Here is a 27746-nt window from a genome sequence, read left to right on the forward strand (position 1 = left end):
CCACTTTATGGACAACAGCTATATCAACAAGGTAGAGCGTATTAAAACATAACTTTTATTTCTTAAAGTCTAAAAGAGCATAGTGCTCAAAACACTGAGTAAACACACAAAAACAATACAACAGCAATCACCTAATATGGGTTAAGTAAAAATATGTTAACAATTTGCTACCCATATAGGCATAAAGAAACATCTCATAATGAATAAGAAACAGCCTCACTAAATCATCAGGTGGTGTTCTGTAAAAGTAGATGCAGGTCCGTTCCGTATGGATCAACCTCTACATACAGGATACAGGGGAGAAGGAGCGGGTGCACTACCAACATAGGCCACACATTTTCCCACAATTGCGTCTCCCAAGGATCAAGAGAATAAATGTCCCCTATTGCTCCCAACACGTTTCGTTAATCACTCATCAGGGGAGGGATGGGTTGTAAATTAGCCACAATGGCTGGGGCTCTAAATTCCCAAAAGCATTATACTTGGGATACGTGTTGGGACCAATAGGGAGCATTCTCTTGATCCTTGGGAAACACAATCATGGGGAAATGTGTGGCCTATATTGGTAGTTCCAATATCATTAAAGTACACTCCGCACACCTTCTTGACTGAAAAAAAAACACAGAAAATGTAGAAATTTTTGCAAATTTATATAAAAAAAACAACAACTGAAATATCACATGGTCATAAGTATTCAGACCCGTTGCTCAGTATTGAGTAGAAGCACCCTTTTGAGCTAGTACAGCCATGAGTCATCTTGGGAATGATGCAACAAGTTTTTCACACATGGATTCGGGGATCCTCTGCCATTCTTCCTTGCAGATCCTCTCCAGTTCTGTCAGGTTGGATGTTGAACGCTGGTGGACAGCCATTTTCAGGTCTCTCCAGAGATGCTCAATTGGGTTTAGGTCAGGGCTCTGGCTGGGCCAGTCAAGAATGGTCACAGAGTTGTTCTGAAGCCACTCCTTTGTTATTTTAGCTGTGTGCTTAGGGTCATTGTCTTGTTGGAAGGTGAACCTTCTGCCAAGTCTGAGGTCCAGAGCACTCTGGAAGAGGTTTTCATCCAGGAGATCTCTGTACTTGGCCGCATTCATGTTTCCATCAATTGCAACCAGTTGTCCTGTCCCGGCAGCTGAAAAACACCCCCATAGCATGATGCTCACACCACCATGTTTCACTGTTGGGATTGTATTGGGCAGGTGATTAGCAGTGCCTGGTTTTCTCCACACATACAGCTTAGAATTATCACCAAAAGTTCTATCTTTGTCTCATCAGACCAGAGAATCTTATTTCTCAGTCTGGGAGTCCATGTGTTTTTGAGCAAACTCTATGCGGGCTTTTATATATCTTGCACTGAGAAGAGGCTTCCGTCGGGCCACTCTGCCATAAAGGCCCGACTGGTGGAGGGCTGTAGTGACAGTTGACTTTGTGGAACTTTCTTCCATCTCCCTACTGCATCTCTGGAGTTTAGCCACAGTGATCCTGGGGTTCTTCTTTACCTCTCTCACCAAGGCTCTTCTCCCACGATTGCTCAGTTTGGCTGGACTGCTTAGGAACCTTGAGTACTGCAGAAATTCTTTTGTAACCTTGGCCAGATCTGTGCCTTGCCACAATTCTGTCTCTGAGCTCCTTGGGCAGTTTCTTTGAGCTCATGATTCTCATTTGGTCTGACATGCACTGTGAGCTGTGAGGTCTTGTATAGACAGGGGTGTGCCTTTCCAAATCAAGTCCTATCAGTTTAATTAAACATAGCTGGACTCCAATGAAGGAGTAGAACCATCTCAAGGTGGATCACAAGGAAATAGACAGCATGTGACTTAAATATGAGTGTCTGAGCAAAGGGTCTGAATACTTAGGACCATGTGATATTTCAGTTCTTTAATAAATTTGCAAAAATTTCTACATTTCTAATTTTTTCAGTCAAGATGGGGTACTTTAATGAGAAAAAAAAAGAACTTTTTAGAATTTATCAAACGGCTGCAATGAATCAAAGAGTGAAAAATGTAAAGGGGTCTGAATACTTTCCGTACCCACTGTATCTGTAATAAAACAAGTATGGCCAGCAACCCTCCACCCTGATATTGAAAATGCCTACATTTTTCTCATGTATTTTCACTCTGCCTAGTGTCTTCAGTTTACCTCCTCCACTCAGATAGATGTTCTGTTACTACTTCCTCTATGATAGCCGCCTCTTTAGGAGCTGATTGGTAGTACTTAGAGAGAACCTGTCAACATGATACAGTAATGTAAAGACATGGCTTTAATGGCCCTGCAATACTGATTAGACGCAAAGGTGAATAGTGGATAGGTTCTTCTCCTGCTCCGTCCCGTCCACCTGCCTACCTATGGTGTTTCAATGACAGGTCAAAGATTTTTTAGTCCAAGAAAGAAAGCAGGTCCCAGCACCCACAAGAAGAAAATCAGCTAATTTATTCCACATATCCGATAGCAAAACGTTTCAGCTCTTCCAAGGCTTTTGTCAATTGAAAAATTTTGTCAACTGCTTTCTTTCTTTGAATACCATTCCTCCACGTGCACCACCTCGTAACCACGGAGTGCCGTCTATTTTTTATTGTACTGATTTTTTAGTGACCTACCTCCTGTTTGAAATTTCCATTGGAAGAAATCATTGAAGAAGTCATTGAGCAGAGATCTTGATCTGCACATGTGCCACCTTTGGCGCCATATTATTTAAGTCCAGAAGACCTGACGTGAAATCAAACTGCACACGTGCCACTCATGCCAATGATGGCATCTGCACACAATTTCAAACAGTGACCTATCATTTAAATACCAGGGGCAGGCGGAGGGGCTAAGGCAGGGAAAGACCCTATCCACGATCCGGCCCGTGTGCACAAAATTCTCATTAGAAGAAACCTTCAAATGCTGATTGCAGAAATCTGCTCTGTGGTTCTTGTTAAAATGTATACATTTTATCTGTATTACAGCTCCATTATGGCCATGCCTTTACATTACAAAATAGTTCTGACAAGTTTACGTTAACAGCGGCCGCTTAACATTGATGCAAACTCCTCCTACAGCATCCACAAAGGTGGCCCGGGGATCAGATTCCCCCCACAGATCAAACATCAATGGTCTATCCTTTTGAAAAGGATATCAATGTTTAAGATGCAAAAGTCAGATGACAAACATTATGTAAATTTAGAGTCATACCATCAGGGAGTAGTTTACAGGACAGAGCATCGTCCAAGTCTCTAGCAGTGGCAGGGTCAATGGTGAAGATGCACTCTTTCCTATGAAAACAAAAAGGAGAGGACATATAAACTAGAGTAAAGCATCAGGATACATCAGTGTTATACATAACTGAAGAGAAGCTGGTATGAGGGCAACCTTCTGAGAAGAGTCTAAATGGTTTATTGTGACGCCCCCCTTTTACTAGTCAGAGGAGAGAGATGCTGTAAGGGTCAGTCACAATTTTAGTTGTGGTCAACATTACTCGCATCCCTGCATATTAAATACATCATTTATAATATAAAAAAATTTGGAAGATATTTTACAACACATTATGTTTCATACAGAAAAGCCACAAAAGACCCAATACAAAAAAAATTAATTGGAAGGGAAAAAGAATTTAAAATTTACAGCAATGCCAACACCCGCTGTTTAGTTTGACTTTGTCTCATTTCACACTGATGTGAGATTAGAAATGAGCCTCACCTGCCCCCATCTTGCCAGTGCTCACATGACTTTAGCCTATGAATGGCGACTTTAAGGCTGAACCTCTTAGCGACTTCTGCTGTATAAGTACCTTGGCTATGTATACTTACCGTGTAGAGTAAGCGGGGGTGCTAGCTACGGTCACGACAGTTTGACCCCTTAGGGTGTGTGCACACTGTTGTTTTGGGCGTAAGATATGTAATCAGACTAAAAAAAAAAAAAGCGCTAAATAGAAGCGCAAAAGAACGATCACATACTTTATGCAAAAACGATTTTCTATTCATATGTTGAGTCTTTTCAGAGTCAAAGATGTGACACAGTTAAAAGAAGCAACCTGACCACTCTTCAGTCGCTCACTTGTTTATACAATAAAAGGAAAATTTTGGAGCACAATTTTGACTGGAATAGATTGTTGACGCCATATCGCATTTGCCGAGCTGCAGATGTGCCAAAACCGTAGAAACCCCAAGTGACCCCATTTTGGAAACTGCACCCCTCGAGGAATTCAAATAGTAGGGAGAGCATATTGAACAGACAGGCATTTCACAGAATTTTACAACATTGTGATGTGAAAATGATAAATTAAATTATTTTTTTTCCACAGGTTACTGTAGCCTCTAATGTTTCATTTTCACAAGAGCAACATGAGAAATTGCACAACTAATTGTGCGGTCCATTTTCTTTCGAGTATGAGGATACCCCATATGTAGTCAGAAACTGGGCGAACGACAGGGCACAGAAGGGAAGGAGCGCCATTTGAATTCAGGAGCTCAATTTTGCCTGGAATAGATTGTGGACACCACGTTGCATTTGAAGAGCCCCTGACGAGCCAAAACAGCAGAAACCCCACACAAGTGACCCCATTTTGTAAACTACACCTCTCAAGGAATTCATGTATTGATATTGTGAGCATGTAGATCCCACGGGTGTTTCACTGAATTTCATATCATTGGGGTAGCCCCAAATTTTTCATTTTCACAAGGGAGGCAAGAAGCGTACTTTACGCAAAACAGCTGTCGCTCAATCATTTCTCTAGGTCTCCTCTCATGTGACAACCGAATAAAGTGCTATTAATTCAGAAAGCAGTGGTGAGTTACGCTCTTTTTCCATTGTTTGTCTTTTGCAAATTGCGATTTGAATTTTGGAGTGCCACTTTGGCTTGAATAGATTACAGATAGATTGCGGATAAAATGCGACATTTGAAGAGCCTCTGACTTGCCAAAACAGCAGAAATCCCATTTTGCAAACTACGCCGTTCGCGGAATTCATCTGGTGGTTTAGTGAGCATTTTTTAACCCTCAGGCGATTCATAGAATTGTATAACATTGGACTGAGTAAATGAAAAATTACCATTTTTTTACCTAAAATGTTGCTTTGACCCCAAGTTTTTAATTTTCAAAACAGCTAATAGGAGAAATTGCATAACAAAGTGTACCGATCGCTTTCTCCCGAGTACGCAGTACCCTATAAATGGTCAAAAACTATTGGGGTGCAGATTTTGATGGAATGGTTTGAAAATGACAGGTCACAGTGGCAGATTCTCTGACATACCAGGATATTAAACACCCGTCCCCCGATTATTGACCCCATTTTATAAACTATACCCCTGAATAAATTTATCTAGGGGTGCGCAGTGGGCATATTGACCCCACAGGTGTGTCACAGAATTTTATATCATTGGGTGGTGAAAAAAATAATTCTATTTTTACCACTAAAATGTTGTTTAGCCTCAAGTTTTTAATTTTTATAAGTGCTAATAGGAACAAATGAACCTCAAAGTTTGTTGTCTAATTTCTCCTGAGTTCTCCAATACCCTACATGTAATCTGGAAATACTTTTCAGCCAGTGGAAACTCTAAAGAGAAGTGCCATATTGTAGTGCAGATTTCGCTGGGATGGTTTCAGAAAGAGAATAGCAGAGCCCTTGAGGTGCCAGAACAACAGAACCTCCCCCGTTAGTGACCTTATTTTCCAAGCTACACCTCTCAATGAATTCATCTAAGGCCACGTTCACAATTTGGTCAGTATTTTAAAACCGTATTTGTAAGCTACAATCATGAGTGGAACAATCAGAAAAAGTATAATAGAAACACGTCACCACTTCTGTATTTATCACCCAATCCTGGTTTTGGCTTACAAATACTGATGTAAAATACTGACCAAATACCGAACATCCGAAAGTGGATTAAGGGTGCAGTGATCATATTGACACCACAAATGTGTCGCAGAATTTTATTCCAGTTAGCAGTAAAAAATTAAATTTTTAACCACAAAAAAAAGTAGTTTTACTCCCAGATTTTACATTTTAACACCGGCAAATGGGTAGAAATGGCACCAAAATATATCACACAATTTCTGCTGACCGTGGCATTACCTCATATGTTGCTGTACAGTACAGATTAACCGCATGGTGAGACTCAGGAGGGAAGAAGCACTATTTGACTCTGGTCTTAAGCACAGATTTTCCTAGAATAATTTGCGGACTCCATATACAGAGCCTAAGTGCTAGAAGAGCAGAATCTATATAGCGAAGCAAAGAAAAGGGTATAAAAAAGGGCACCAGTCATTCTAAAACACCCTGGTAAACACCAATGTACACCAATTTATAGAAAAATCTATAAATTGGTGTCCATTGGTATTTACCAGGGTGATTGAGAATGACTGGTGCCCTTTTTATGCCCTTTTCTTTGCTTCGCTATATTCATTCCCATGGGTATTGGGGTATAACATTCCCATATAACTGTGTGGTGCCAAGTCATTTCGTTTCTCTTTAGGAGAGCAGAGTCCTTAATCAAGTGACCCCATTTTGGAAATTACAAAATTCTAGGAATTTATCTATAGGTGTAGTGACAATTTTGACACCATGTGTGTTTTCCCGAAACAAGCAGCAATGGATGTTGCAGAGTGAAAATTTCAAATATGCCATTGTAGTGCCCAATACGTTGTACTTCCCAGTATGTTGTAGCGCCCATAAATTATGCCTAGCTCATGCTTCTGGAGACATGCACCCCGTAAATTAAGAGGGCTCTCACCGCTACAGTATTGACAAAGATGTGGACTCTAAATAAGGTTTACTAACACTGTGGGGCTCAGAAGGTAAAGGGGGAGCATTTGGATTTGGGAGCGCAAAATTCGCTGGATTTCTTTTGGAGGGAGAGGAGCAATTTCGCTTTTCCAGAGCCTTTGTGTTACCAGTACCAGTATTTCCTTTTAACAGATGACTGACGTGAGTGGGGACTTTTTGTGGATTGAGTTGAAGCGTTTATTATTAACATTTTATATAAAGTTATGGATCCCATTTATGCTGTGCTCTACGCTGAGCACTTATATTGGGATTTCCATTAAAGGTTATAGTCACATGTTGCGTTCTTGCTGCGTTTTTTTTCTCCAGCAAAATCTGCTCTCTTGGCAGTGAAGTTACTGCCTCAAAAAAGCAGGTTTTCCTGAGAATTTGCTGTGTTTTTGTCAGTGTTAATTTGTCTCTTGTGCATGCTGATAAATTAAGTTATTTTTGGGCACTAAACTTTAACTTCGTCTGGTTTTGTAACCAAAAAATGCAGCAAAACCCGATACCGACGTTTTTTCAACTTTTTTTTCACTACCCATTGTTTTCAATGGGGGAAAAAAAGCTGGAAAGTGACCTGCTGCATTTTGCAAAAGGCAAGGTTTTACACAAAATACTGAGCACAAAAAAAAACAAGCTGTGTGTATGAGATTTCTGCAATCTCAGACTTTGCTGGTATTGTAAAACGCAGGTAAAAGTTTGCATTAAAAAAAACGCTAGAAAGACGCAACGTGTGAACATAGCATAGCCCAAGTCTACAAATGATATGATCAAGATAAAACCCCCGAGGGATCCATTCACTATGAGGCAGCAGTTGCTCTGGACTCAGTCTGGCCTCTGTTCAGCAGTGTCCTTTTCAGAGGTGCACAAAACTGTGGCTGACCACGCTTTTAAGCATGCTTAAAAAGACGGACACCACCGGATCATAGGCCAGACAGCGTTCACAGTGCCTCCATCTGCTTCATTATAGGCAATCTTCAGTCAGGGGTTTCGTCTGAATCATGTATTTCAGAGATTTAGACGGAAACCCCGGTGTAAGCGCTCAGAATAAATGTGAGCCAAGCCTGCGATCTTTGGGAGACAGAATAAACAAAACAGTAGGTCAAGAATTGGACTTATTTTTTTCTGCATTCCCCGTGCGGTATAAGTGATTAGAAGGATTTATTCTTACAGTGATACCAAATTTATATCCATTTTTAGGTTTTGCTACTATCACACGTAAAAAAAACTTTTTTTTTTATGAAAAAAAAGCTCTTGCATAGCCATATCTTGAGACATAATTTTTGTATATTTCTGCTGACAGTGTCACGTGAGGGATTATTTTTTTGCGGTATCAGACTTTTTATTGGCACCATTTTCGGTCCCAACACAAAATTTATACTATTTACTAAGTTACCCTTAAAGATTAAAGCAGAATGTACAACGATTGCGTAGTTTTCCTTTTGTCAAATTCACCTCTCCAAGAAAAGACTAAAGTATGGATTGGCAGCAAGCACCATCTTGGCTGATTTTAAAGACCTGCTCTTAACCAAAACCTCTACTTATTAGATCTTCTGCAATGTGATCCAACAATGAACACTCCAAATGCTACATTTAAAGCGCTGTTGCCAATATCAACTGCTTTGATCTGAAATGAAGGATTAGCCTTTTGCAAAAAGCTCACATGAGAAGGAATACAGGAGGATTAGAGGCCTGGTCACCAGTATCTCCTTTCATCAAGATGAGAAATTAGGCATTTACAATAAAGTAAGATTGCTGCTTTATATTCACGTCATAATACTTGCCAGAGTGAGCTATACATTAGCATTAGGAATAATGTTATATCCTATGATAATAAACAAAAGTGTTGGTGATTAAAAGAACAAGAAGGTGGTTACATTCAGCAGAATTTATACAACTCTAAACTTACTGTTTGTATGATACAATTAAATTACAATAGCTATGTAAAAAATACAGAATGAATAAAATGATTGTTATGTCATGAACCATTAAACCTCTTCCTGTCAAACCTAGTTTTTGTATTTATGCCCTTCTAACATCTATAAATTCTTATCTTAATTGATGTAGCCATGAGACTTGTTTTATTCCAATCAGTTGGATTTGTAAGGCTAGATTCACACTATGGTTGTGGCCACTGTTAGGCACGTATGCTGATGAGGTGTGTGTCAGACAGTGGGCACAGATAGGATGGATGCCAAGGCATTTGTTTAAAAGAGGGACCCATTGTATAGACACAGATAACGCATGGTACGTGTTTCTTTGCAGCAGCCATTCATTCTAAGAAAGCGTAGTCTGCAGGACTTTCCTATACAGTTTAACAGTATGCATGTGTGGCACCCCAGGGGTCTGGTTTCCACAGTAATAGCAGTATTACGTCTGTGAGCAGGTGGGAGGTCTCCTGGGCAGGAATCCTAAGCATACCACACCTCCTGCCCAGTCCTGGGAGGGGAAGAACTTCCCCTATATAAACTGGGGCTGAGGCAGGGTTAGAGAGAGGAGTTCCAGACAGAGACGGAGTCTGGTCTGGACACGCAGAAACAGGGACAGATAGACATCAGGAGCTCTGTAGGAGCCAAGGAGAAGCGCCAGGGGCTGGAGCTGTGCAGAGCTCGCCCTGGGAGAAGGTACAAAAACCGGACACAGGAGTCCGAGGCTGTGGGGACTAAGATATACCCAGCAGCAGAATCCATCCGGCAGGGGATTCCAGGTCCTCTGGCCATAAAAGCCCGGAGGCTCAGTCACAACGAAGGGACCAGCACCGCCATCCCGGAGCGGAGGCTAACAGGAGGCCCCAGGTCACCAGCCATACGGGTGAGCACCACATGGTATACCCAGGGACGTGGGCTACTTGTAACCGCCGAAAGCAGGGTAGCCGGGAAGGCCTACAACTCCACCTGGCCAGGGGAACTCCGGCTTACTCGCAGACTAACCAGGCCCCAACTACTAGCCAGTACTCCCGGGGGAATTTGCCTTGTACCATCAGTAAAGACCCTGAACTGTACCCTCGCGTTTCCGTGCTTCCTTGTCGCACCGTTAGTGCTGGGACATCCACACCATCACTCCCATCATCCACATCCGCTGCCCTGAGGCCATACCTCTCCCGTTGGGGGTTATATCAACATTGCTGCACACCTATACCACCGGCCTCAGCGGTCTGCCCTGCAGCGGCGGTTTCATAACCGCATTCAACGGGTGGCGTAGTCGGACACTAATACCATCATACCAATAACCGCCACTTAGTTTGACCACCCTGGGCGCGGACCGGGTCACCGCCACACGAAGACTACTACCCCCATCGGATCCGGCTCCGGGTATTCCCCGCGCGCACGCGCGCCGCACTACAGCGCTGGCCCAGGGGGTGAGTCAACTTTGGCGTAGTCGGCAGGATTACGTGCCCGCAACCACCGGGTACTGAGTGCCTGAAAAAAGAGACTTTTATACTTACCTGTGGTGAAGTTTCCCGCCGTCCGGAGTCGTTTCCCGCCATCTGGAGCCATCTTCTGCCTTCTTCCCGCCATCCGTGGAGTTTTCCCGCCATTGGACGCCATCTTGAGGGCGCCGCGCGGGAAGAAGAGGGGCGTGGACTCCGAAAGCCCGCGAGAACTGAAGCCCCGCCTCACGTCCGGACGTTGCGTAAGGTCCTGGAAGGAGCCCAGCAGACGCCGACGTCACAGGAGCGCGACGGAAGGTTCTCAACCCTGACTATCCACTGCGGAGCCGCGGCCTACGGAAGAGGATCATCGCAAGGTAGGCCACGGTCCACTAGGGGGGAGGAGGATGTCGGATACGGAGGAGAGCTTCACTGCTACAGCCACCGCCAGCACCACGCGGCTGCTGCGGTCATGCCTTTCACCATGCCCTATATCCCGGGGGCAGCCTGGCTACCCCAGTACTCAGGGGAGTCACATACACCTGGAAGAGGCTATCCAGCCTTTCTCTGAAGTCATTTAGGGTATCCCCTCACGGAGGCGCAAAAAGTGAGCATCCTGGTGGCCCAATTAATCGGGGCAGCCCAAAGGGAGGTAAAGTCCTGGCCACCTGGGAGGAAGAGGACTGTCAGACATACTAACCCGGCTGAAAGACACATTTGACACCCGCACCTCAGCCGAAATAAAACTAAGATTTTATGGGTGCAAACAACGGGCACATGAGAGTATAAGAGACTATGCTCTAAACCTACAAGAGGCCCTGAGAGCCATTAAGCAGGCAGACCCTGACAGCGTGGGAAATGAAGATAAGCTGTTGACTGAACAATTCATTGAGGGTCTACTGTGCAATGCCCACCGAACCCAGTTGCGGGCAATGGCCTTACAGGACCCTGACCTGGACTTTGCACAGTTCAAGGACAGAGCCATCCGGGTGCTCCGAGAACCGGCACCAGGTGGCGCTGTGACCCACAGGCGCCCTGCTATCACTTATCACCAGGAGACGGCGCCCTTGTCTGCAGGGCCTGTGGGAGCTGATGCGCAGGCTTTAAACAGTGACCCGGCTACAGACCTGCACCATCAGGTCCAAGAGCTAACTAAAAGCGTTGCCGCGCTAACCCGAACTGTGCAGTCTTTACAGGTTTCTACTGCAGGGAAGATCGAGCTGGCATCCGGACCGGAGGACATCCCGTGGCGCCGACCAAGGAGGACCCCACCGGCCAGAGGAAGACCCAGCGATCGATACAACGAGGACGGACGACCTATTTGCCGCCGCTGCAATCAACCCGGACATATGGCAAGGTACTGTCATTTAAACGGGCACAACCTGGGGTAGAGGGCCAACCCCCAGGCATAAGACCATCAGGCCCATCAAACTGGCGTGATAAATACGTAGGGGGACGTCCAATCTTGCCTGTGGTACTGGATGGCATTCCTATGAGTGCCCTACTAGACACTGGGTCACAGGTCACCACCATCCCGTACGTGCTCTTCAAGCAGTACTGGAATGATTCGGACATAACCCGCTACCCAGACGACGACCTGAGTATCATCACCAGCAATGGTCAGCCCGTGCCGCAGGTGGGATTCAAGGAGGTGACCATTAAAATCGGTAAAGTCGAACTGGCGGCACAAGGACTGATTATAGTGGACATAGACCGTCATGAGAGTCACCCTAGAATCACCCTGGGAACCAATGTAATTGAAAATTGTCTTGCAGAGGTGATTCCCCATTTTACAGCAGGTTGCCAAGAACGCCAGTTCCGGCCAGCAGCGTGTGCTCCAAAAAGAGATCCGGGCACTGATGAAGCGGCAACAGGTGGAACTATCTGGTGGTGAGATAGGTAGCGTGAGAATGTGTGACCCGTTCCCTATTGCCATGCCCCCAAAAAGTGAGATGATGATTTGGTGCCGGGCAGCTATTGGTCTAAGAGGTAGAGACTACCAAGCAATGGTAGAACCCGTCTACTCAGACAGTAGGCCCACCATTTTGACAGCACGGGGGGTGGTCGATGTACGCCATGGGAGGGTGCCCGTTCGCATCATAAATATCGGTGAGAGAGAAGTACACCTGCCCCGGTATGCCACGCTAGCTAAATTGTTCACCATAAACCAGAATTCTGTACAGGCCGTGGAACCCTTGCCTCCATCTCAACCAGAGGAAGGTAACGGCTCTAAGAAAACAATAGAGGACTGGTGTCAGCAACTACATTTGGGTACTGACTCCACTCCCTCACACCAGAAACAGGGAGTCTATCGGGTGGTTCAAGAGTACGAGAGTGTGTTTAGTAAACACCCGTTAGACTTCGGGCGAGTAAAGGGGGTAGAACACCACATCCCCACGGGAGACCATCCTCCCATAAAGGAGAGATACAGACCCGTACCCCCTGCACACTACCAACACGCCAAGGGGATGCTTAGAGACATGAAGGAGGCTGGGGTAATCAGGGACAGCTGTAGCCCCTGGGCAGCTCCACTAGTCTTAGTGAAAAAGAAGGACAACACTATGAGAATGTGTGTAGACTACAGGAAGGTCAACCGTATCACACACAAAGATGCGTACCCGTTACCAAGGATAGAAGAGTCCTTAGCTGCATTAAAATCTGCTAACTTCTTCTCTACTTTGGATCTCACTAGCGGGTACTGGCAGGTTCCTGTAGCAGAGGCGGACCGGGAGAAGACCGCATTCACCACCCCGATGGGTCTCAGCGAATTTAACTGTATGCCGTTCGGGCTCTGCAACGCACCGGGAACCTTCCAACGGTTGATGGAATGCTGTCTGGGACACCAGAACTTCGAGACGGTCCTGTTATACCTGGACGATGTCATCGTCTATTCCAAGACCTACGAGGACCACCTGAAACACCTGGCAGAAGTGTTCGAAGCTCTGGCAAACTACGGCCTAAAGGTGAAACCCTCCAAGTGTCACCTCCTGAAACCAAAGGTGCAATACCTGGGACACGTGGTGAGTGCTGACGGAGTGGCTCCTGACCCTGATAAGATCACCGTGATTAAGGACTGGCCAAGACCCTCCAGCATAAAGGAAGTGCGGCAGTTCCTCGGGTTGGTAGGCTACTACCGAAGATTCATTCCCGGTTTCACCAAAATGGCAGCCCCTATGCAGGACCTCCTGATAGGTCAATCTCGAAAAGCCAAAAACCAGAAGCCGCCCTTCAGGTGGGAAAAGCTGGAAGAGGAGTCCTTTTGCCAGCTGAAGATGGCCCTCCAGGGGGATGAAATCCTGGCATATCCAGACTACAGCCAGCCCTTTATCCTCCACACGGACGCAAGTAACATCGGGCTAGGAGCCGTGCTGTCCCAGATCCAGCAAGGAAAAGAACGGGTAATCGCTTACGCTAGCCGAAAGCTACGACCCGAGAGGAACCCTGAGAATTATAGCTCATTCAAGCTGGAGTTCCTGGCAGTAGTGTGGGCAGTGACCGAACGTTTCAAGCATTACCTTGCCTCCTCCAAATTCATCGTGTACACGGATAACAACCCGTTGACACACCTGGACACAGCAAGGCTCGGTGCTCTGGAACAGAGATGGATGGCTCGCCTGTCCAACTTTGAATTCACCATCAAATACCGGGCAGGACGCTCAAATGCCAACGCGGATGCCCTGTCTAGAATGCCGAACTTACCGGACGTAGGGGAAGATCCAGAAGATCTGGAAGAAGTTGAGCTCCCTGCGTTCCACCGTCATGGGATTACCCTGTATTCCCACCGTGTGAAGGACAGGCGCTCCGCGACGTTCAATCCCTTGCCCCACTACAACTGGGCGGAGACGCAAGACAGTGATCCTGCAGTCCGTCTGGTGAAGGAAATGCTGACCCAAGCCGATGCCAGTCTGGACCCAGACGCCCCAGAGGAGACTAAGCAACTGTGGAAGGAGAAAAGTAGGCTATTCCTCTACAGGGAGAAGCTGTGCCGGAGAATGGTTAACTCTCGAACACATGAGTTGACCTGGCAGGTAGTGGTCCCCAGACGAGACGCGGCTATGATTCTGGAGGCGTACCACAACGGAGCAGGACATTTCGGGTGGAAGAAGATGGAGTTCTTATTGCGTGAACGGTTCTACTGGGTAGGCATGAGAGGAGCCATCGAGAGGTGGTGCAGAGACTGTGGACCGTGCCAGCCAGAAGACTCCCTTGCAGCCCATCATCACCCGACAGCCACTGGAACTGGTAGCCCTGGACCATGTGAAACTGGCTCCAAGCAGATCTGGGTATGTCTACGCCCTCACAATCGTAGATCATTACTCCCGGTTCCTGGTGGTGGTCCCGGTCAAGGACTTAACGGCTCAAACAGCAGCTAGAGCCTTCCAGCAGCACTTCTGCCGTCCACACGGATACCCAGAGCAGGTGCTGACGGACCAAGGACCTGCCTTTGAAGCGGAAGTCTTCCAGGAGTTCTGCACTCTGTATGGCTGCCGGAAGATCAGAACAACACCCTATCATCCGCAAACCAATGGACTCTGTGAGAAAATGAACCAGGTGGTGATAGACCTCCTGAAAACATTGCCCCTGGAAGAACGCAGTATGTGGCCTGAGAAGCTGCCTGATCTGGTGGACCTATACAACCACATCCCTGTAGGTTCTACCAACTGTACCCCGGCTTACCTAATGAGAGCGAGACCTGGTAAGCTGCCTATCGACCTGGATATGGGAGTCCTGACACCCGAGGACACCTCGCCAGAGGCAGACTGGGATACAGGACGGCAGCAGCAGTATCGGAAAGTGCAGGAGAGCGTGGAGCGAAGTCTGTCTCAAGCTAGAGAAAGGCAAGAGAGGGCTTATAATCAGTATGCTCCCGCTGTTCCCCTGGTACCTGGAGAGCAGGTCTTGAAGAGGAAAAGACGGCTCCACAAGTTGGACGACCAGTGGGAGAAGGACCCGTACACCGTACTGCCATCAAGCCATGAGAGCCCAAAGATTTGCGTGATCAGTAAGGATGGAGGAGAAACCACAGCCGTTGTCTCCAGAGACCACCTGAAGAAGTGTCCCGAGCAGCTGCAAAGCCCTGAAGAAGATCAAGAAAACCCTCAACCCGCAGAGGAAAGGGAAGAAATGATCAGGACTGTACTCTGAGACTTCCCCCGGTCTTGGACACAAGTAAATGGTGCTGTCGTGGTACCCGTCCTCACCTTTCTCCAGCCAGCCCCGCAAGTGCCTACAGAACAACCAGTAGAGCTGGAAGAGCAGCCGGCCCAAGAGGCAGAAGAGTCCACACCAGCAGTACAGGAGGATCAACCCTCTGCTAGTAGTGAGCCTGCCGTGCCCCTAGTGAGCCAAAGAGTGCGCAGAAAGCTGCCCAGCCTGCCCATGACACCTCCTACACCCTGTAGTGCAGGACCAGTTAGTGAGCTCCGTAGGTCCACTAGGGTTACCAGAGGCCAGATGCCCGTACGTTGGAGAATCTAAGTTGGCTAGTTGCTTTAACTATTTTATGTTTACCTGTTTTGTTGTAGCCGTTGCTAATTATGTTTTTCAGTTACAGGTTTCTTTATATGGACTGACAGGTTATGGACAGTGAGTAACCGGAACTCTGTTGTAAATATGTTTGGAGCGTAACCCAGGAATGGACTACAGACTGTTAAAGACTCGGGGCAGGACAGACCCCTACCTGGTTACGGCTCCCTGTTCTTTGGTGAAATGGACACCCTTATTGCTTCCCGGTTACGGACACGCCGTGACCATCTCATGTATTTAATTGTTATTGTTTATACCCTGTTATGTTTAGTCCGGGAGTACTAAATTTCACTAGGGGAAAATGTGGCACCCCAGGGGTCTGGTTTCCACAGTAATAGCAGTATTACGTCTGTGAGCAGGTGGGAGGTCTCCTGGGCAGGAATCCTAAGCATACCACACCTCCTGCCCAGTCCTGGGAGGGGAAGAACTTCCCCTATATAAACTGGGGCTGAGGCAGGGTTAGAGAGAGGAGTTCCAGACAGAGACGGAGTCTGGTCTGGACACGCAGAAACAGGGACAGATAGACATCAGGAGCTCTGTAGGAGCCAAGGAGAAGCGCCAGGGGCTGGAGCTGTGCAGAGCTCGCCCTGGGAGAAGGTACAAAAACCGGACACAGGAGTCCGAGGCTGTGGGGACTAAGATATACCCAGCAGCAGAATCCATCCGGCAGGGGATTCCAGGTCCTCTGGCCATAAAAGCCCGGAGGCTCAGTCACAACGAAGGGACCAGCACCGCCATCCCGGAGCGGAGGCTAACAGGAGGCCCCAGGTCACCAGCCATAAGGGTGAGCACCACACGGTATACCCAGGGACGTGGGCTACTTGTAACCGCCGAAAGCAGGGTAGCCAGGAAGGGTACAGACTAACGGGAAGGCCTACAACTCCACCTGGCCAGGGGAACTCCAGCTTACTCGCAGACTAACCAGGCCCCAACTACTAGCCAGTACTCCCGGGGGAATTTGCCTTGTACCATCAGTAAAGACCCTGAACTGTACCCTCGCGTTTCCGTGCTTCCTTGTCGCACCGTTAGTGCTGGGACATCCACACCATCACTCCCAACATCATCCACATCCGCTGCCCTGAGGCCATACCTCTCCCGTTGGGGGTTATATCAACATTGCTGCACACCTATACCACCGGCCTCAGCGGTCTGCCCTGCAGCGGCGGTTTCATAACCGCATTCAACGGGTGGCGTAGTCGGACACTAATACCATCATACCAATAACCGCCACTTAGTTTGACCACCCTGGGCGCGGACCGGGTCACCGCCACACGAAGACTACTACCCCCATCGGATCCGGCTCCGGGTATTCCCCGCGCGCACGCGCGCCGCACTACAGCGCTGGCCCAGGGGGTGAGTCACATGCGCACACCTGCCAGACAGAGGTTGAAAGAACATACTTTTAATCTCCATCCAGGGAATAAGGCCCTATGGAAACAGATTGCAATTCTGACTATTTTTTGTCTTGTGTTTCAGTGTGTATGTTTTAAATGCAGAGGCAGGCTAGATGTGTGCACACTCGAGGAAGAGGTGTTCCCCGAAATGTCACAATGTGTGTGGATGCCATGTCCCATGACACAGGCATTTCTCTTGAACTATGGCTTGAGTTTGGAGTGAAGAAACCATGACAAAGGATTTAACTGCACAATGGTGATTTAATAGGTGGTCGCATTGACCGTTTTGTACCATAATGTAGATTGGTATCCCTAATGATGGAATGTCTAGGTTTTCATATACATTACAGATATTGGAGCGTCCTGCGGTTTGTTTCAATAAAACAGTTTTCAAACACAGTTTAACACTTTGTTTTGGTAACCGAGCAGGTTACAGACACAAATTTCTGAGACAACTTATCAGTACTAGGATTTAAAGGGCAATGAATGTATGACAACAACATGCTCCAATCTGCAACGTCAGAAATGAGCCAAGTACAAATGTTTTTCCCTTTTTATCTAGTAAGTAGACAATAGCTGGCCATACACATCAGATGGCCATGGACCATCAGTTATCTCAACTGACCCATACACAGGAGCGCTCATTCGGCCAAGTGTTTGTGTTCTCTATGAGAAAGCCGCTGGCTGACACATTGGCTAACACATCAGGGATAGCAATGATCAGAAGTCAAAAAACAGTCAAGCTCTAACATCGCTCCCAACCATCAGTTGGCCGACGCACCCCCGATACACATTACCCAGTCCACTGAACCTGTCGATATCAAGGGGTCCAGCCAATCAGTGTAATGCGTACGAGTTCCTTTATAGGAAAAAATGGCTTAGATTTATATTAGTTCTGCATTCAGATACTCTTTTTATAAACTAAAGAACATTTTTAAAGTTTGTGCAGCTCCAAAGGAAGCTATTAAAGGTTCCCAAAAAAAGTAGTTACTGACCGGTAACGGGATTTCTCAGAGCCCATGACTGCACCACGGAGAGAGGGGATCAGCCCTTCAAGGACAGGAAACCTACAGATAAAAGGGCGGTACCTCTCTCCCCCATCAGTTGTTTACAGAGCAGGAGAGGAACACCAGATTAGTAACACAAAAATTAACATGTTTAAAGAGCTCATCAGAAACACCACGTGACTACAAATAAACAAAAAACAAGTGTGCACACCCAGGGAGAAGGGAGGGAATGTACAGATGCCGTCATGGGCTCTGAGAAATCCCGTTATCAGTAAGTAACTATGTTTTTCTCCTTCCCCCATGACTGCACCACAGAGAAAATTGCAGAGAAGTATCGTTAGGGAGGGACCACTGCTTCCAGAACCCTTCTACCAAAAGTAAGGTCTGAAGAAGAGCTTAGATCAAGTCGGTAGTGTTTAAAGAATGTGGAGGGGGAAGACCAGGTTGCGGCTCTACATATCTGTTCTATGGAGGTGCCGGCTTTTTCCGCCCAGGAGGCTGCTACTGCCCTTGTCGAGTGAGCCTTTAGATTCTCGGGGGCAGTTTCCCCACTTGACGAGTATGCAAGGGAGATGGTGTCTCTTATCCATCTGGCCAGTGTACCCTTGGAAGCCATTTGTCCCTTCCAAGGACCCTGGAAACACACAAAGAGAGCCCTATCCTTTCTACACTCTCGTGTGGCTTCTAAGTATTGAATAATGCACCCTCTGATGTCTAAACTGTGTAGGTCTTTTTCCCCCCTGTTCTTGGGATTAGGGCAAAAGGAAGGGAGGGTGACCTCCTGAGATCTATGAAAAGGTGACCCAACTTTAGGTAGGTGGGCTGGGTGAGTCCTAACGGTAACCCTGTTTTTCAGGGTTTGCGTAAAGGGGGGTCCCGCCAACAAGGATTGTATGTCACTAACTCTTCATGAGATCTACTAGGAGTGATGTCTTAGGGGATAGAGTTTTAAAGGGAAACAATCGTCAAAGGTTCGAAGGGAGGTTTGGTTAGGCCTGTAAGGGCTAAGTTTAAGTCCCAAGGAGGAGTATTCTGAGAGGGAATGGGTCCCGATCTGGCTGATGGTTTGACGAATCTGGCTATCCACCTATTTCTGGCTAGGTCACAATTGTATAGGGCTCCAAACCTCTTTGTAAAAACTCTAAAATGGAAATAAATGGGACCTCCCCTTGTATCTTAGAACCTGAATATGAAAGGAATTTCCTACAGGTTTTCCCATAAAGTCTGGTGGTTACCGGTTTTCTACTTTGCAGTAGCGTGGAGATCAAATTCAGGGAAAAACCTCTCATTAGCGCCCTTTCAAAATCCAGGCTGCCATGTGTAAGTTTGCTACCTGAGGGTGGAGGACCGGACCCTGGTAAATTAGAACCGGAAGAACCCATGGGTCGGAGGTGGACATTATCCTCAGCCAGGAAAACCAGGGCCTCTTTGGCCAGATGGGGGCTATCAAGATTACTTTTGCCCCGTCTTCCCTGACTTTCCTCAGAACTGCCGGAATCAGGGCAATTGGGCGAAAAGCCTAGGCTAGATGGTGGTTCCATGGGATTGTAAAGGCATCTAGTGCTGCTGGGTTCCCCTAGGGGGTTTATCAAGCAGAATGTGTCTACCTTTTTGTTCTGACAATTGGCAAATAGATCTACGGAAGGATGTCCTCACATTTCTGTGATCTGGTTGAACACCAGCTGATTCAGCCCCCTTTAGCCTCGTCTTAACTGGGTCCGACTCAGGAAATCTGCGGTGATATTTTCTGCTACTTTTATATGGAGAGCGGACAAAGACCCCAAATTGCTCTCGGCTAACAGAAATATGGATTTTTTCACTTGTAATAGAGAGTGGGACCGAGTCCACCCCTGATGATTTAAATACGCCACTACCACCCGGTTGGCTGAGAACACTCTTACATGGTGGCCCTGTACAGTCTTTAGAAATTCTGAAAGGGCGAATTTTAGCACCAGAAGCTCCTTCATGTTGGAGGATGCGGCTTTTAAAGTTCTCTGTCAAGACCCCCTGAGCTACTTAGTCGTTTAAGTGAGCCCCCCACCCCCTGGGGCTTGCATCTGTGGTCAGAACCTGAGAGACGGACCATCCATGGGACGCCCCGGGTTAGACTGTCCATCTCCACCCACCATTGTAGGGAAAGTAAGGTTTTTGATGACAAAGTTAGCTGACCGTCTAAGTGCCCTTTTAGAGATTTCTCTGCCTCCAAGATTTCCCATTGTAAATCCCTGGAATGCATCTGGGCCCATTGGACGCCCAGGATACAGGCAGTCATGGAGCCTAGGAGGGACATCGCTTTCCGCAGAGTCAGAGGGGTGGTTCCTTACTTGGGATATGCAAGCTATCATTTTCTGAATTTTTCCTGCCAGGAGACAGCACTCCTGGTTTCTCGAATCTATTGAAATGCCCAGATATTCTTGAACCTTGTTTGGTTCAGTCTTGGACTTTAAGCTCAAAAGCCACCCTAAGTTCGTCAAGGAATCCATGACCCTTGCTAGCTGGTCCTTGCAATGATGGAAAGAACTGCCTATTATCAGAAGATCGTCCAGATATGGTACAATCAGAATGTTCTGCTCCCTCAGGTGAGCCATTACCTCCGCCACTATCTTGGTGAAAAACCGTGGGGCTATGGCTAGAACAAAGGAGAGGGCCGTGTATTGGTAGTGTCTCACTATCCCCCCTACCGTTAATGCTACTCTTCGGAATTTCTGATAATTTTTGTAGATGGGGACATGATAATAGGCATCCTTTAGTTCCAGGACGGCCATAAAACAGTCTGAAAACAACAGTTTTACTAACGACTTTATTGTCTCCATCTTGAAGGTTTGAACCTTGAGAAATTTGTTTGTTTTTTTCAGATTTATGATTGTCCTGAAAGTCTCGTCTGTTTTTTTCCGCAAGAACAGAGGAGAATAGAATCGTTCTACTTTCTCCTGGGCAGGGACTTCTTGAAGGACCGCTTTCCCTATTAAGCCTAGAATTTCTTCTTCCAGAGCTAGCTGTTCCACATCTGAGGACCTCTTGAGAGTTATGACAAAGTTCTGTCGGGGAATGGAATGGAACTGAAATTTTAGACCTGATTTTATTAAGTCTAAAATCCAAGAGCTGCTGGATATCTTTTTCCAGGCCAGGAGGAAATGTAAACGTCTCCCTCCCACCTGGGGACAACCTTCATTCCTATTGTCACTGGGGGGTCTGTTAAACAAACCCTTTAGTTTTTTTCTTCCTATCCTTCCACCTATCCTGGTCTTTGGGGGGTTTTCGGCGGATGAACTTCCTGCTCCGAAAGGGCTTCCTGCAAGACGTACAAGAGAGGACAGTGAACCGTTTTTTATAATCCCCAGCCTTGTCGAGGATATTGTCAAGTGTGGGCCCAAATAGGAATCGCTCACACGGAATAGAACACAGCTTTGATTTTGTTTGGGGGTCTCGTGGCCAGCATTTAAGCCAGATGGCCCGTCTGGCTGCATTAGAGAAGACCGCCGCCCTGGCTGCTAGCCTAACCGAGTCAGCTAACGCATCAGCCAGGAAAGCTGCGGTGCGTTTTATCACAGGGAGGGAGCCTAAAATGCTGTCTTTGGAAGTTTTGTTTTTTAGCTGCGACTCCAGTTGGTCCATCCAGACCATTAATGATCTGGCCGTACACGTGGCTGCTACTGCAGGTTTCAACCCTCTCCCTGCAGCCTCCCAAGCCCCTTTTCAGAAGCCATCTGCTTTTTTGTCCATTAGCTCCTTCAGTACCCCCATGTCCTCAAACGGAAGGGAAAATTTCCTAGAGGCTTTAGCGATCGCCATGTCTAATTTTAGCGCTTTTTCTCTGAATGAACATACCGGGTCCTCAAAGGGGTACTTTCTCTTACGGGACAAGAGGCTCTTCCTTTCCATTTTTTTCCACTCTCTTTTAATGAGGCAGTGGACTTTGTCGTTAAGAGGGAATTTTTCTTTTGTTCCAGGCCACTGAACATCATGTTCTGAAAAGATTTCTTGGGACGAGGATCTACCAACCCCATAGTGGACCTGACCGCTTTAATTAAATTATCTGTTCCTTCTATGGGGAAGCAACTGCATCCGTCCCTATCCCCAGAAGAAGATGAGGATGAAGATGAGAAGGACGAGTCTAAATCCACCCGTTCCTCGTCTGGACTACTAGATCCCAATACCGGGGACAGGTTCCTGGTTGTCCCCTGTTTTTTCCCTCCCTTCTGAAGAGATTTAAAGATATCTTCTACCTGGAATTTAAATCAGGGTTCTGAGTTCTGAGGCGAACTTAGGGGTTTCCTCGCAGATTGTCTGTTCAATACAAGAGCTGCAGAATCTTTTTTCCCAGGTGGTGGGTAACTCTTGTGCACAAAATGCACAGGCCCTGTGTTTGGATTTGCCTGTACTCTTCTTCCCCTGATGAGAGAAGAAAAAGAAGGGGAACCCTGATTACCATACTGATGGACTGTACTGGAAGTACTGGATTAGGAGGGGAAACCGCTCCAGTAGATGGGTTTTTCCTCTGGACTGACGCCACAGTGGAGTCCTTGCTGCGCTGAGAGGATCTGCCAGAACGCCCACTTCCGCTGTTACCGTGCTGGTGATGACAGGAATCGTCTCTGTGCTGTCCTGTCTCTTTCTCGTGCTTCTGCTGAGGCGAGTGGGGGTGCAGGGACTGCACCTCCTGTAGCTCCTGTTCGCTCATAGCTAGGCCCGAGTGCACAAAGAAGCACTTTCCCAGTGCTCGCCCCCGGTATTTAAACCCCTAGGGGATCCCTCACCCTTCCAGCTGTGTTACTTAATTGTTTTAATCGACCTGCCATGCCTGCAGGTCCTTCATGCGCCTATAGGGATGCACTATCCCCTCCATTGTACCAGCATGCCTGCATCCTGTGGAGACGCCCCTCCTTGATGCTGTGCTGGCCCCTAGGTGCAGGGAGTATGGCATGGCTCAGGTTGTATGCCTCCGTGCATGCGCCCGGCCGCCTCCTTCAACCTCGCGCCGCATCTCCCCTACCACCCTGGAGACCCACTAACCTCAGCGGTGGTGCTTCAGGCAACAACGCCAGCCGAGGCAGGGAACCCCCACTGCCTGAGCCGGTCTGGTCGGGTCTGGTATCCCATAATGGTCGGTCTTCTGGCACTTCTTCAGGTATGCCATCTTCTTGGATTGCTGTAGGTCCCCAGTCAAGGACAGGAAACCAACAGATGCGGGAGAGAAGTAGCACCCCTTTATCTGTAGGTTTCATGTCTTGAAGGGCGGATCCCCTCTCTCAGAGGTGCAGTCATGGGGGATGGAGAAAGTAGGTTAACCCTTTAGTGACCAGACCAATTTTTTTGAAATCTGACATGACATGTGTCACTTCATGTAGCAATAACTCTGGAATGCTTTACCATATCCAATTGATTTTAAGACTTTTCATGACACATACGTTATAATAAAGGTAAATTTAGGTAAAATGTTTTACATTTAAAAAAAAAAAATGACAAAATATTTTAAAAAGTTAGCAATTCTCAAACTTTGAATGACAATCCTTTTAATCCAGATAGTCATACCACACAAACATTAATAAATAACATTTCCCTCATGCCTACGTTACATCAGCGCAATCTGTAAAATGTTTTATTTTGTTAACTTTTCAGAAGGTTTAAAATGTAGCAGTAATTTTTCATGGAAATTTACAAAACTTATTTTTAAAGAGACCCGTTCAGTTTTGAAGTGACTTTGGGGGTCCTATATATTGGAAACCACCGAAAAGTGTTACCATTTTAAAAACCGCACCACTCAATGTATTCAAAACTGCTTTCAGGTAGTTCCTTAACCCTTCCGATGATTTTCAGAAATTAATGCAAAGTGGCATGACCGGAATGAAAAAAGTTTATTTCTACCACCTAAATTTTGATAACTTCTGAACAGGCCTCTAAGACTACAAGGCTGTTATTTGGTCATGACCTGCCATGGCAAATATCAAGACCACACAATCAAGATCTCAGGGTGCCAATGGGGTTAAAGAGGGAGTACCTACACTTAACTATTTAGATTCTGTAGTCACTATCGACAGCAGCATCTAAGGGGTTAAACGGTCATGGTCGGTGCCAACACTGATCATGGCTGATGCAGCAGGGCGTCAGCTATAGTGTACAAGGTGACAGTTACAGGATTGACACCTGTCGGGGGACGCTAGTCTCTTAAACCAAAGGTCAGTAAAAAGATGTATTGGTGGTGGTCACCAAGTAAACCTTAAAAGGACCTTCAACTTTTTAGTGAAAATTATGGGAAAATATGCCATAATGGTAATGTGATGGTTCTCTGTAAAGAAAAACCCATGCGGAAAACAAATTGTAAGGACAGAGTTGTATTAATGCACAATAGAGACAAGATCATCACAACGATGTTGCAAATAGCCCAATCGTCCATGTGTCGCTTGGGGATCCGTGCTCGGAGAATTCAGAGATATCCAGCAATAGAAATAGTAATCAGAAAACTGGTATCCAGCAACAAAAATGCATTAAAAATATTTATTTCGTAAAAGGCTTGTACTAGGTGACTGCAGACGTCTAAATCCTGACCACTTGCAAAGAGCACGTGGTCAGGATCTTCTGGCATTGCTGGTGTGAGCGAGCAGCCACGTGATGTATGAGATTGGCATACTTTCGCTTATATGCCAAATAAAACATGCTTGTCATCTCACAATGTACTACTATTGAGATAGGAAGAGCACATCAGTGTATACTTGCAGGCACATGACCGTCCACAGAGACTACAGATTTTCATCCCAAGCTTGGACAACCCACTTTAAATGGATTTCTGTTCCTGGACACCTGATCTTATGATGACTGTTTTTATTACTAGATTGGCATCTAAGGGGTAACATTTTTCCTTGCGGAGAGAGACACGTTAATCATGTCAAGGTGAGGAGACTTTTAAAGCCGCAAAGCTCCTCTGGGAAATATGCAAATTGTCTCTTCAGAGAGGAAGAGGACCAGAACTCTAGTACCACCTACAGGAAGTAGCAATCCTGAACGTCAGTAGTGACCCTTTAACGAGCCTTATCACATGACTTAGGATATAAGCCAGAACCTCAATTAGCAGACACTGTGTTTCGGAGTACTGCCCATCGTCAGTGCAAAGTGTGAGTTCTGGTTTGGCTGGGTGAGGAGTCAGGAGAAATGTTACCCCCTTAGATACCGGTCTAAGGGGTGACTAAGGAGTGACCTACGGGGTCACTATTGACTTTTAGGATTGCTGCTTCCTGTAGTTGGCGCTAGAGTTCTAGTCCTCTTCCTCTCTGAAGAGACAATTTGCATATTACTAGATTATCACACACTTTCAAGGTATTTATTAAAAAAAAAAAAAAAGAATGTAACAAAAATATAGAAGGATTTATGTTGAACTTTTAGTATAAAAAACCCTGAAACTAATATAAAACCCACCAACCATAAGAAAGTGAGTATAAGGGTCCCAATAGGCTGCCAATGGATTTAGCCATCAAATTCATACTTTGGATTTTGAAGTTAACAACCGGTTTCCTTTTTAATTTAGAAACCTGTAAAATCGTGACTGCTCTGTTTAATTCCCTGTGCATGTTTATTTTGTAGTGAACAAAACGCCTTCAAATTCAATGGCTGTTTCTGCTCCAGGTGAGGAAACTGACAGTGTCCTTACTAATGTATTTCTCCACTACAATAATAAACCATTCCAAATGAAGGTCCATTTGTAAGTCTGTACAGTCTATTCTAACTTCTTGCTTACAGATTCGCTGTCAAGGGGAGTTAACATTGACCAGATTTTTTGATATTTCGAAACAGACAAAAATATGAATTAATGTATAATGTGGTCGGAACAGTTCGTTGTCATGAAAATCTCTAACACTAAAATCGCAGCCAGAAATTTTTAACATCTTAGTCAAACACATTCCACACAACATAACCATGTACCCAGTGGTAGCTCAAACCATCTGGATGGGAAGAGGACGACACCTGGCTACACTATGAATTAATCAGGCAAGGCTGGTTTCTTTTGTCCGCCAGGTCATCTGACCCAAGTCAAATGCCTGATAGGCATATATGAAGCCGTTCGGTCAGGACAGGAGATCAGGCGGTCGGGCTGGATTTTCCAATTTGAGCACGGTTTTTACTTCATAGACGACTTATGAAAACGGTTTAAGGTTTTACATTTGCCATAGTTCTTAAAGCAGTAGGTTACTCTTGCACTTTAAATTACCATATTAGAGTAGCATGCTGTACTATAAGCCCACAATCTTAAAAACAACTAAAACAAACATTTTATTCTAACCAATTCATAATCCGTTCTGAAAATGGATGACAAGACACAATGGTTAACAGTTTATAGAAAACAAGGAAACTTAAAACAGGTCTAAAAAGGCAAAGGGGAAAATATTACATTATTCACATCCTCATTCTTTTACACTAAAATAGAAAAATATTTGGATTAAAGGAATAAAATGTAACACTAATATGAAAGCTGTAGTTTAGCCTGTTAAGCAACAGCCTATTTTGGACCTTCATAAGAAAATTATTTTAAGAATTTTTATCACATACTCTATCTAAAAATCAGTTATTTTTCCATTGATATAGTTGTATGAGGACGTCTTTGATTGCAGGATGAGTTATACCTTTTATTGGCATTGATGATTAAAAATGTACATAAATGATTCAATAAGTTATTTTGATTCTTGTATGGTGATGCAGAAAACAATAGCAGAATTGCTTCCTTCACCACACTTTTGCTAAAGTTTATCATTTTAGGAGAACTTTCAGCAGAATGTCATGACTCTTGAGAAAGGTATCTAAGTGAATAAGGTCCTCCTTTTTCACTTATTTGCATTAGAGTGCTGCTTCCTTTATTTTATTTTTCAACAACATACAGTGGTGTGAAAAAGCGTTTGCCCCTTCCCGATTTCTTATTATTTTCCATGTTTGTCACACTAATATTTAAATTTGTTTTGGGATCTGAAACATTTGACAAAGATAACACAAGTAAGCACAAAATGCAGTTTTTTAATTAAGGTCTTTAGGGTTTGGATTTATTTTTCCCTTAATAATAGAGGGTCCTGTGTGAAAAAGTGATTGCCCCTTCCTTAAAATCTAAATTAACTGTGGTTTATAACATCTTTGGGAAGCCGAGGTCAATTTCCCTAGCCACACACAGGCCTGATTACTGCCACACATGCTTTCAATCAAGAAATCACTTAATAGGACCTGCTTGACCAAGTGAAGTAGACCAAAAGATCCTCAAATGAGAGAAATGTCGCGATCTACAGAAATTCTGGAACAAATGAGAAACAAAAGTAATTGAGCTCTATCAGTCTGGAAAGGGTTATAAAGCCATTTCTAAAGCTTTAGGACTACAGTGAACCACAGTGAGAGCCATTTTCCACAAATGGTGAAAACATGGAACATTGGTGAACCTTCCCAAGAGTGGCCGGCCGACCAAAATTATCTCAAGAGCCGAGCAACGACTCATCCAAGAGGTCACAAAAGACCCTACAACAACATCCAAAGAACTGCAGGTCTTACTTGCCCAAGTTAAGGTCAGCATTCATACCTCCACTCCAAAGAGACTTGGCAAAAATGGCATGCATGGCAGAGTTCAAAGACAAGAAATACCGCTGAGCAAAAAGAACAAAGGCTTGTCCCAGTTTTGCCATTAAACATCTTTATGATGTCCAAGACTTTTGGGAGAATACTCTGTGGATTGACAAGACAAAA

The 27746-nt window shown here is 45.6% G+C and overlaps 1 protein-coding gene across 4 annotated transcripts in view; it reads right to left on the reverse strand.

Moving 5' to 3' along the window:
• DIS3L2 (DIS3 like 3'-5' exoribonuclease 2) overlaps window positions 1-27746 on the reverse strand; it is a 366019-nt gene that overhangs the window by 135713 nt on the left and 202560 nt on the right. For all 4 annotated transcript variants that reach the window (XM_073675255.1, XM_073675258.1, XM_073675259.1 and 1 more), the window contains one exon: window positions 3175-3254. In XM_073675255.1, the coding sequence (XP_073531356.1) occupies window positions 3175-3254 (80 nt within the window). The remainder of the gene's footprint in view (window positions 1-3174; window positions 3255-27746) is intronic.

The sequence above is a fragment of the Phyllobates terribilis genome, unplaced genomic scaffold, assembly GCF_046119375.1.
Source record: "Phyllobates terribilis strain yellow unplaced genomic scaffold, ASM4611937v1 Scaffold_3__8_contigs__length_932513732, whole genome shotgun sequence".
Classification (NCBI taxonomy): domain Eukaryota; kingdom Metazoa; phylum Chordata; class Amphibia; order Anura; family Dendrobatidae; genus Phyllobates; species Phyllobates terribilis.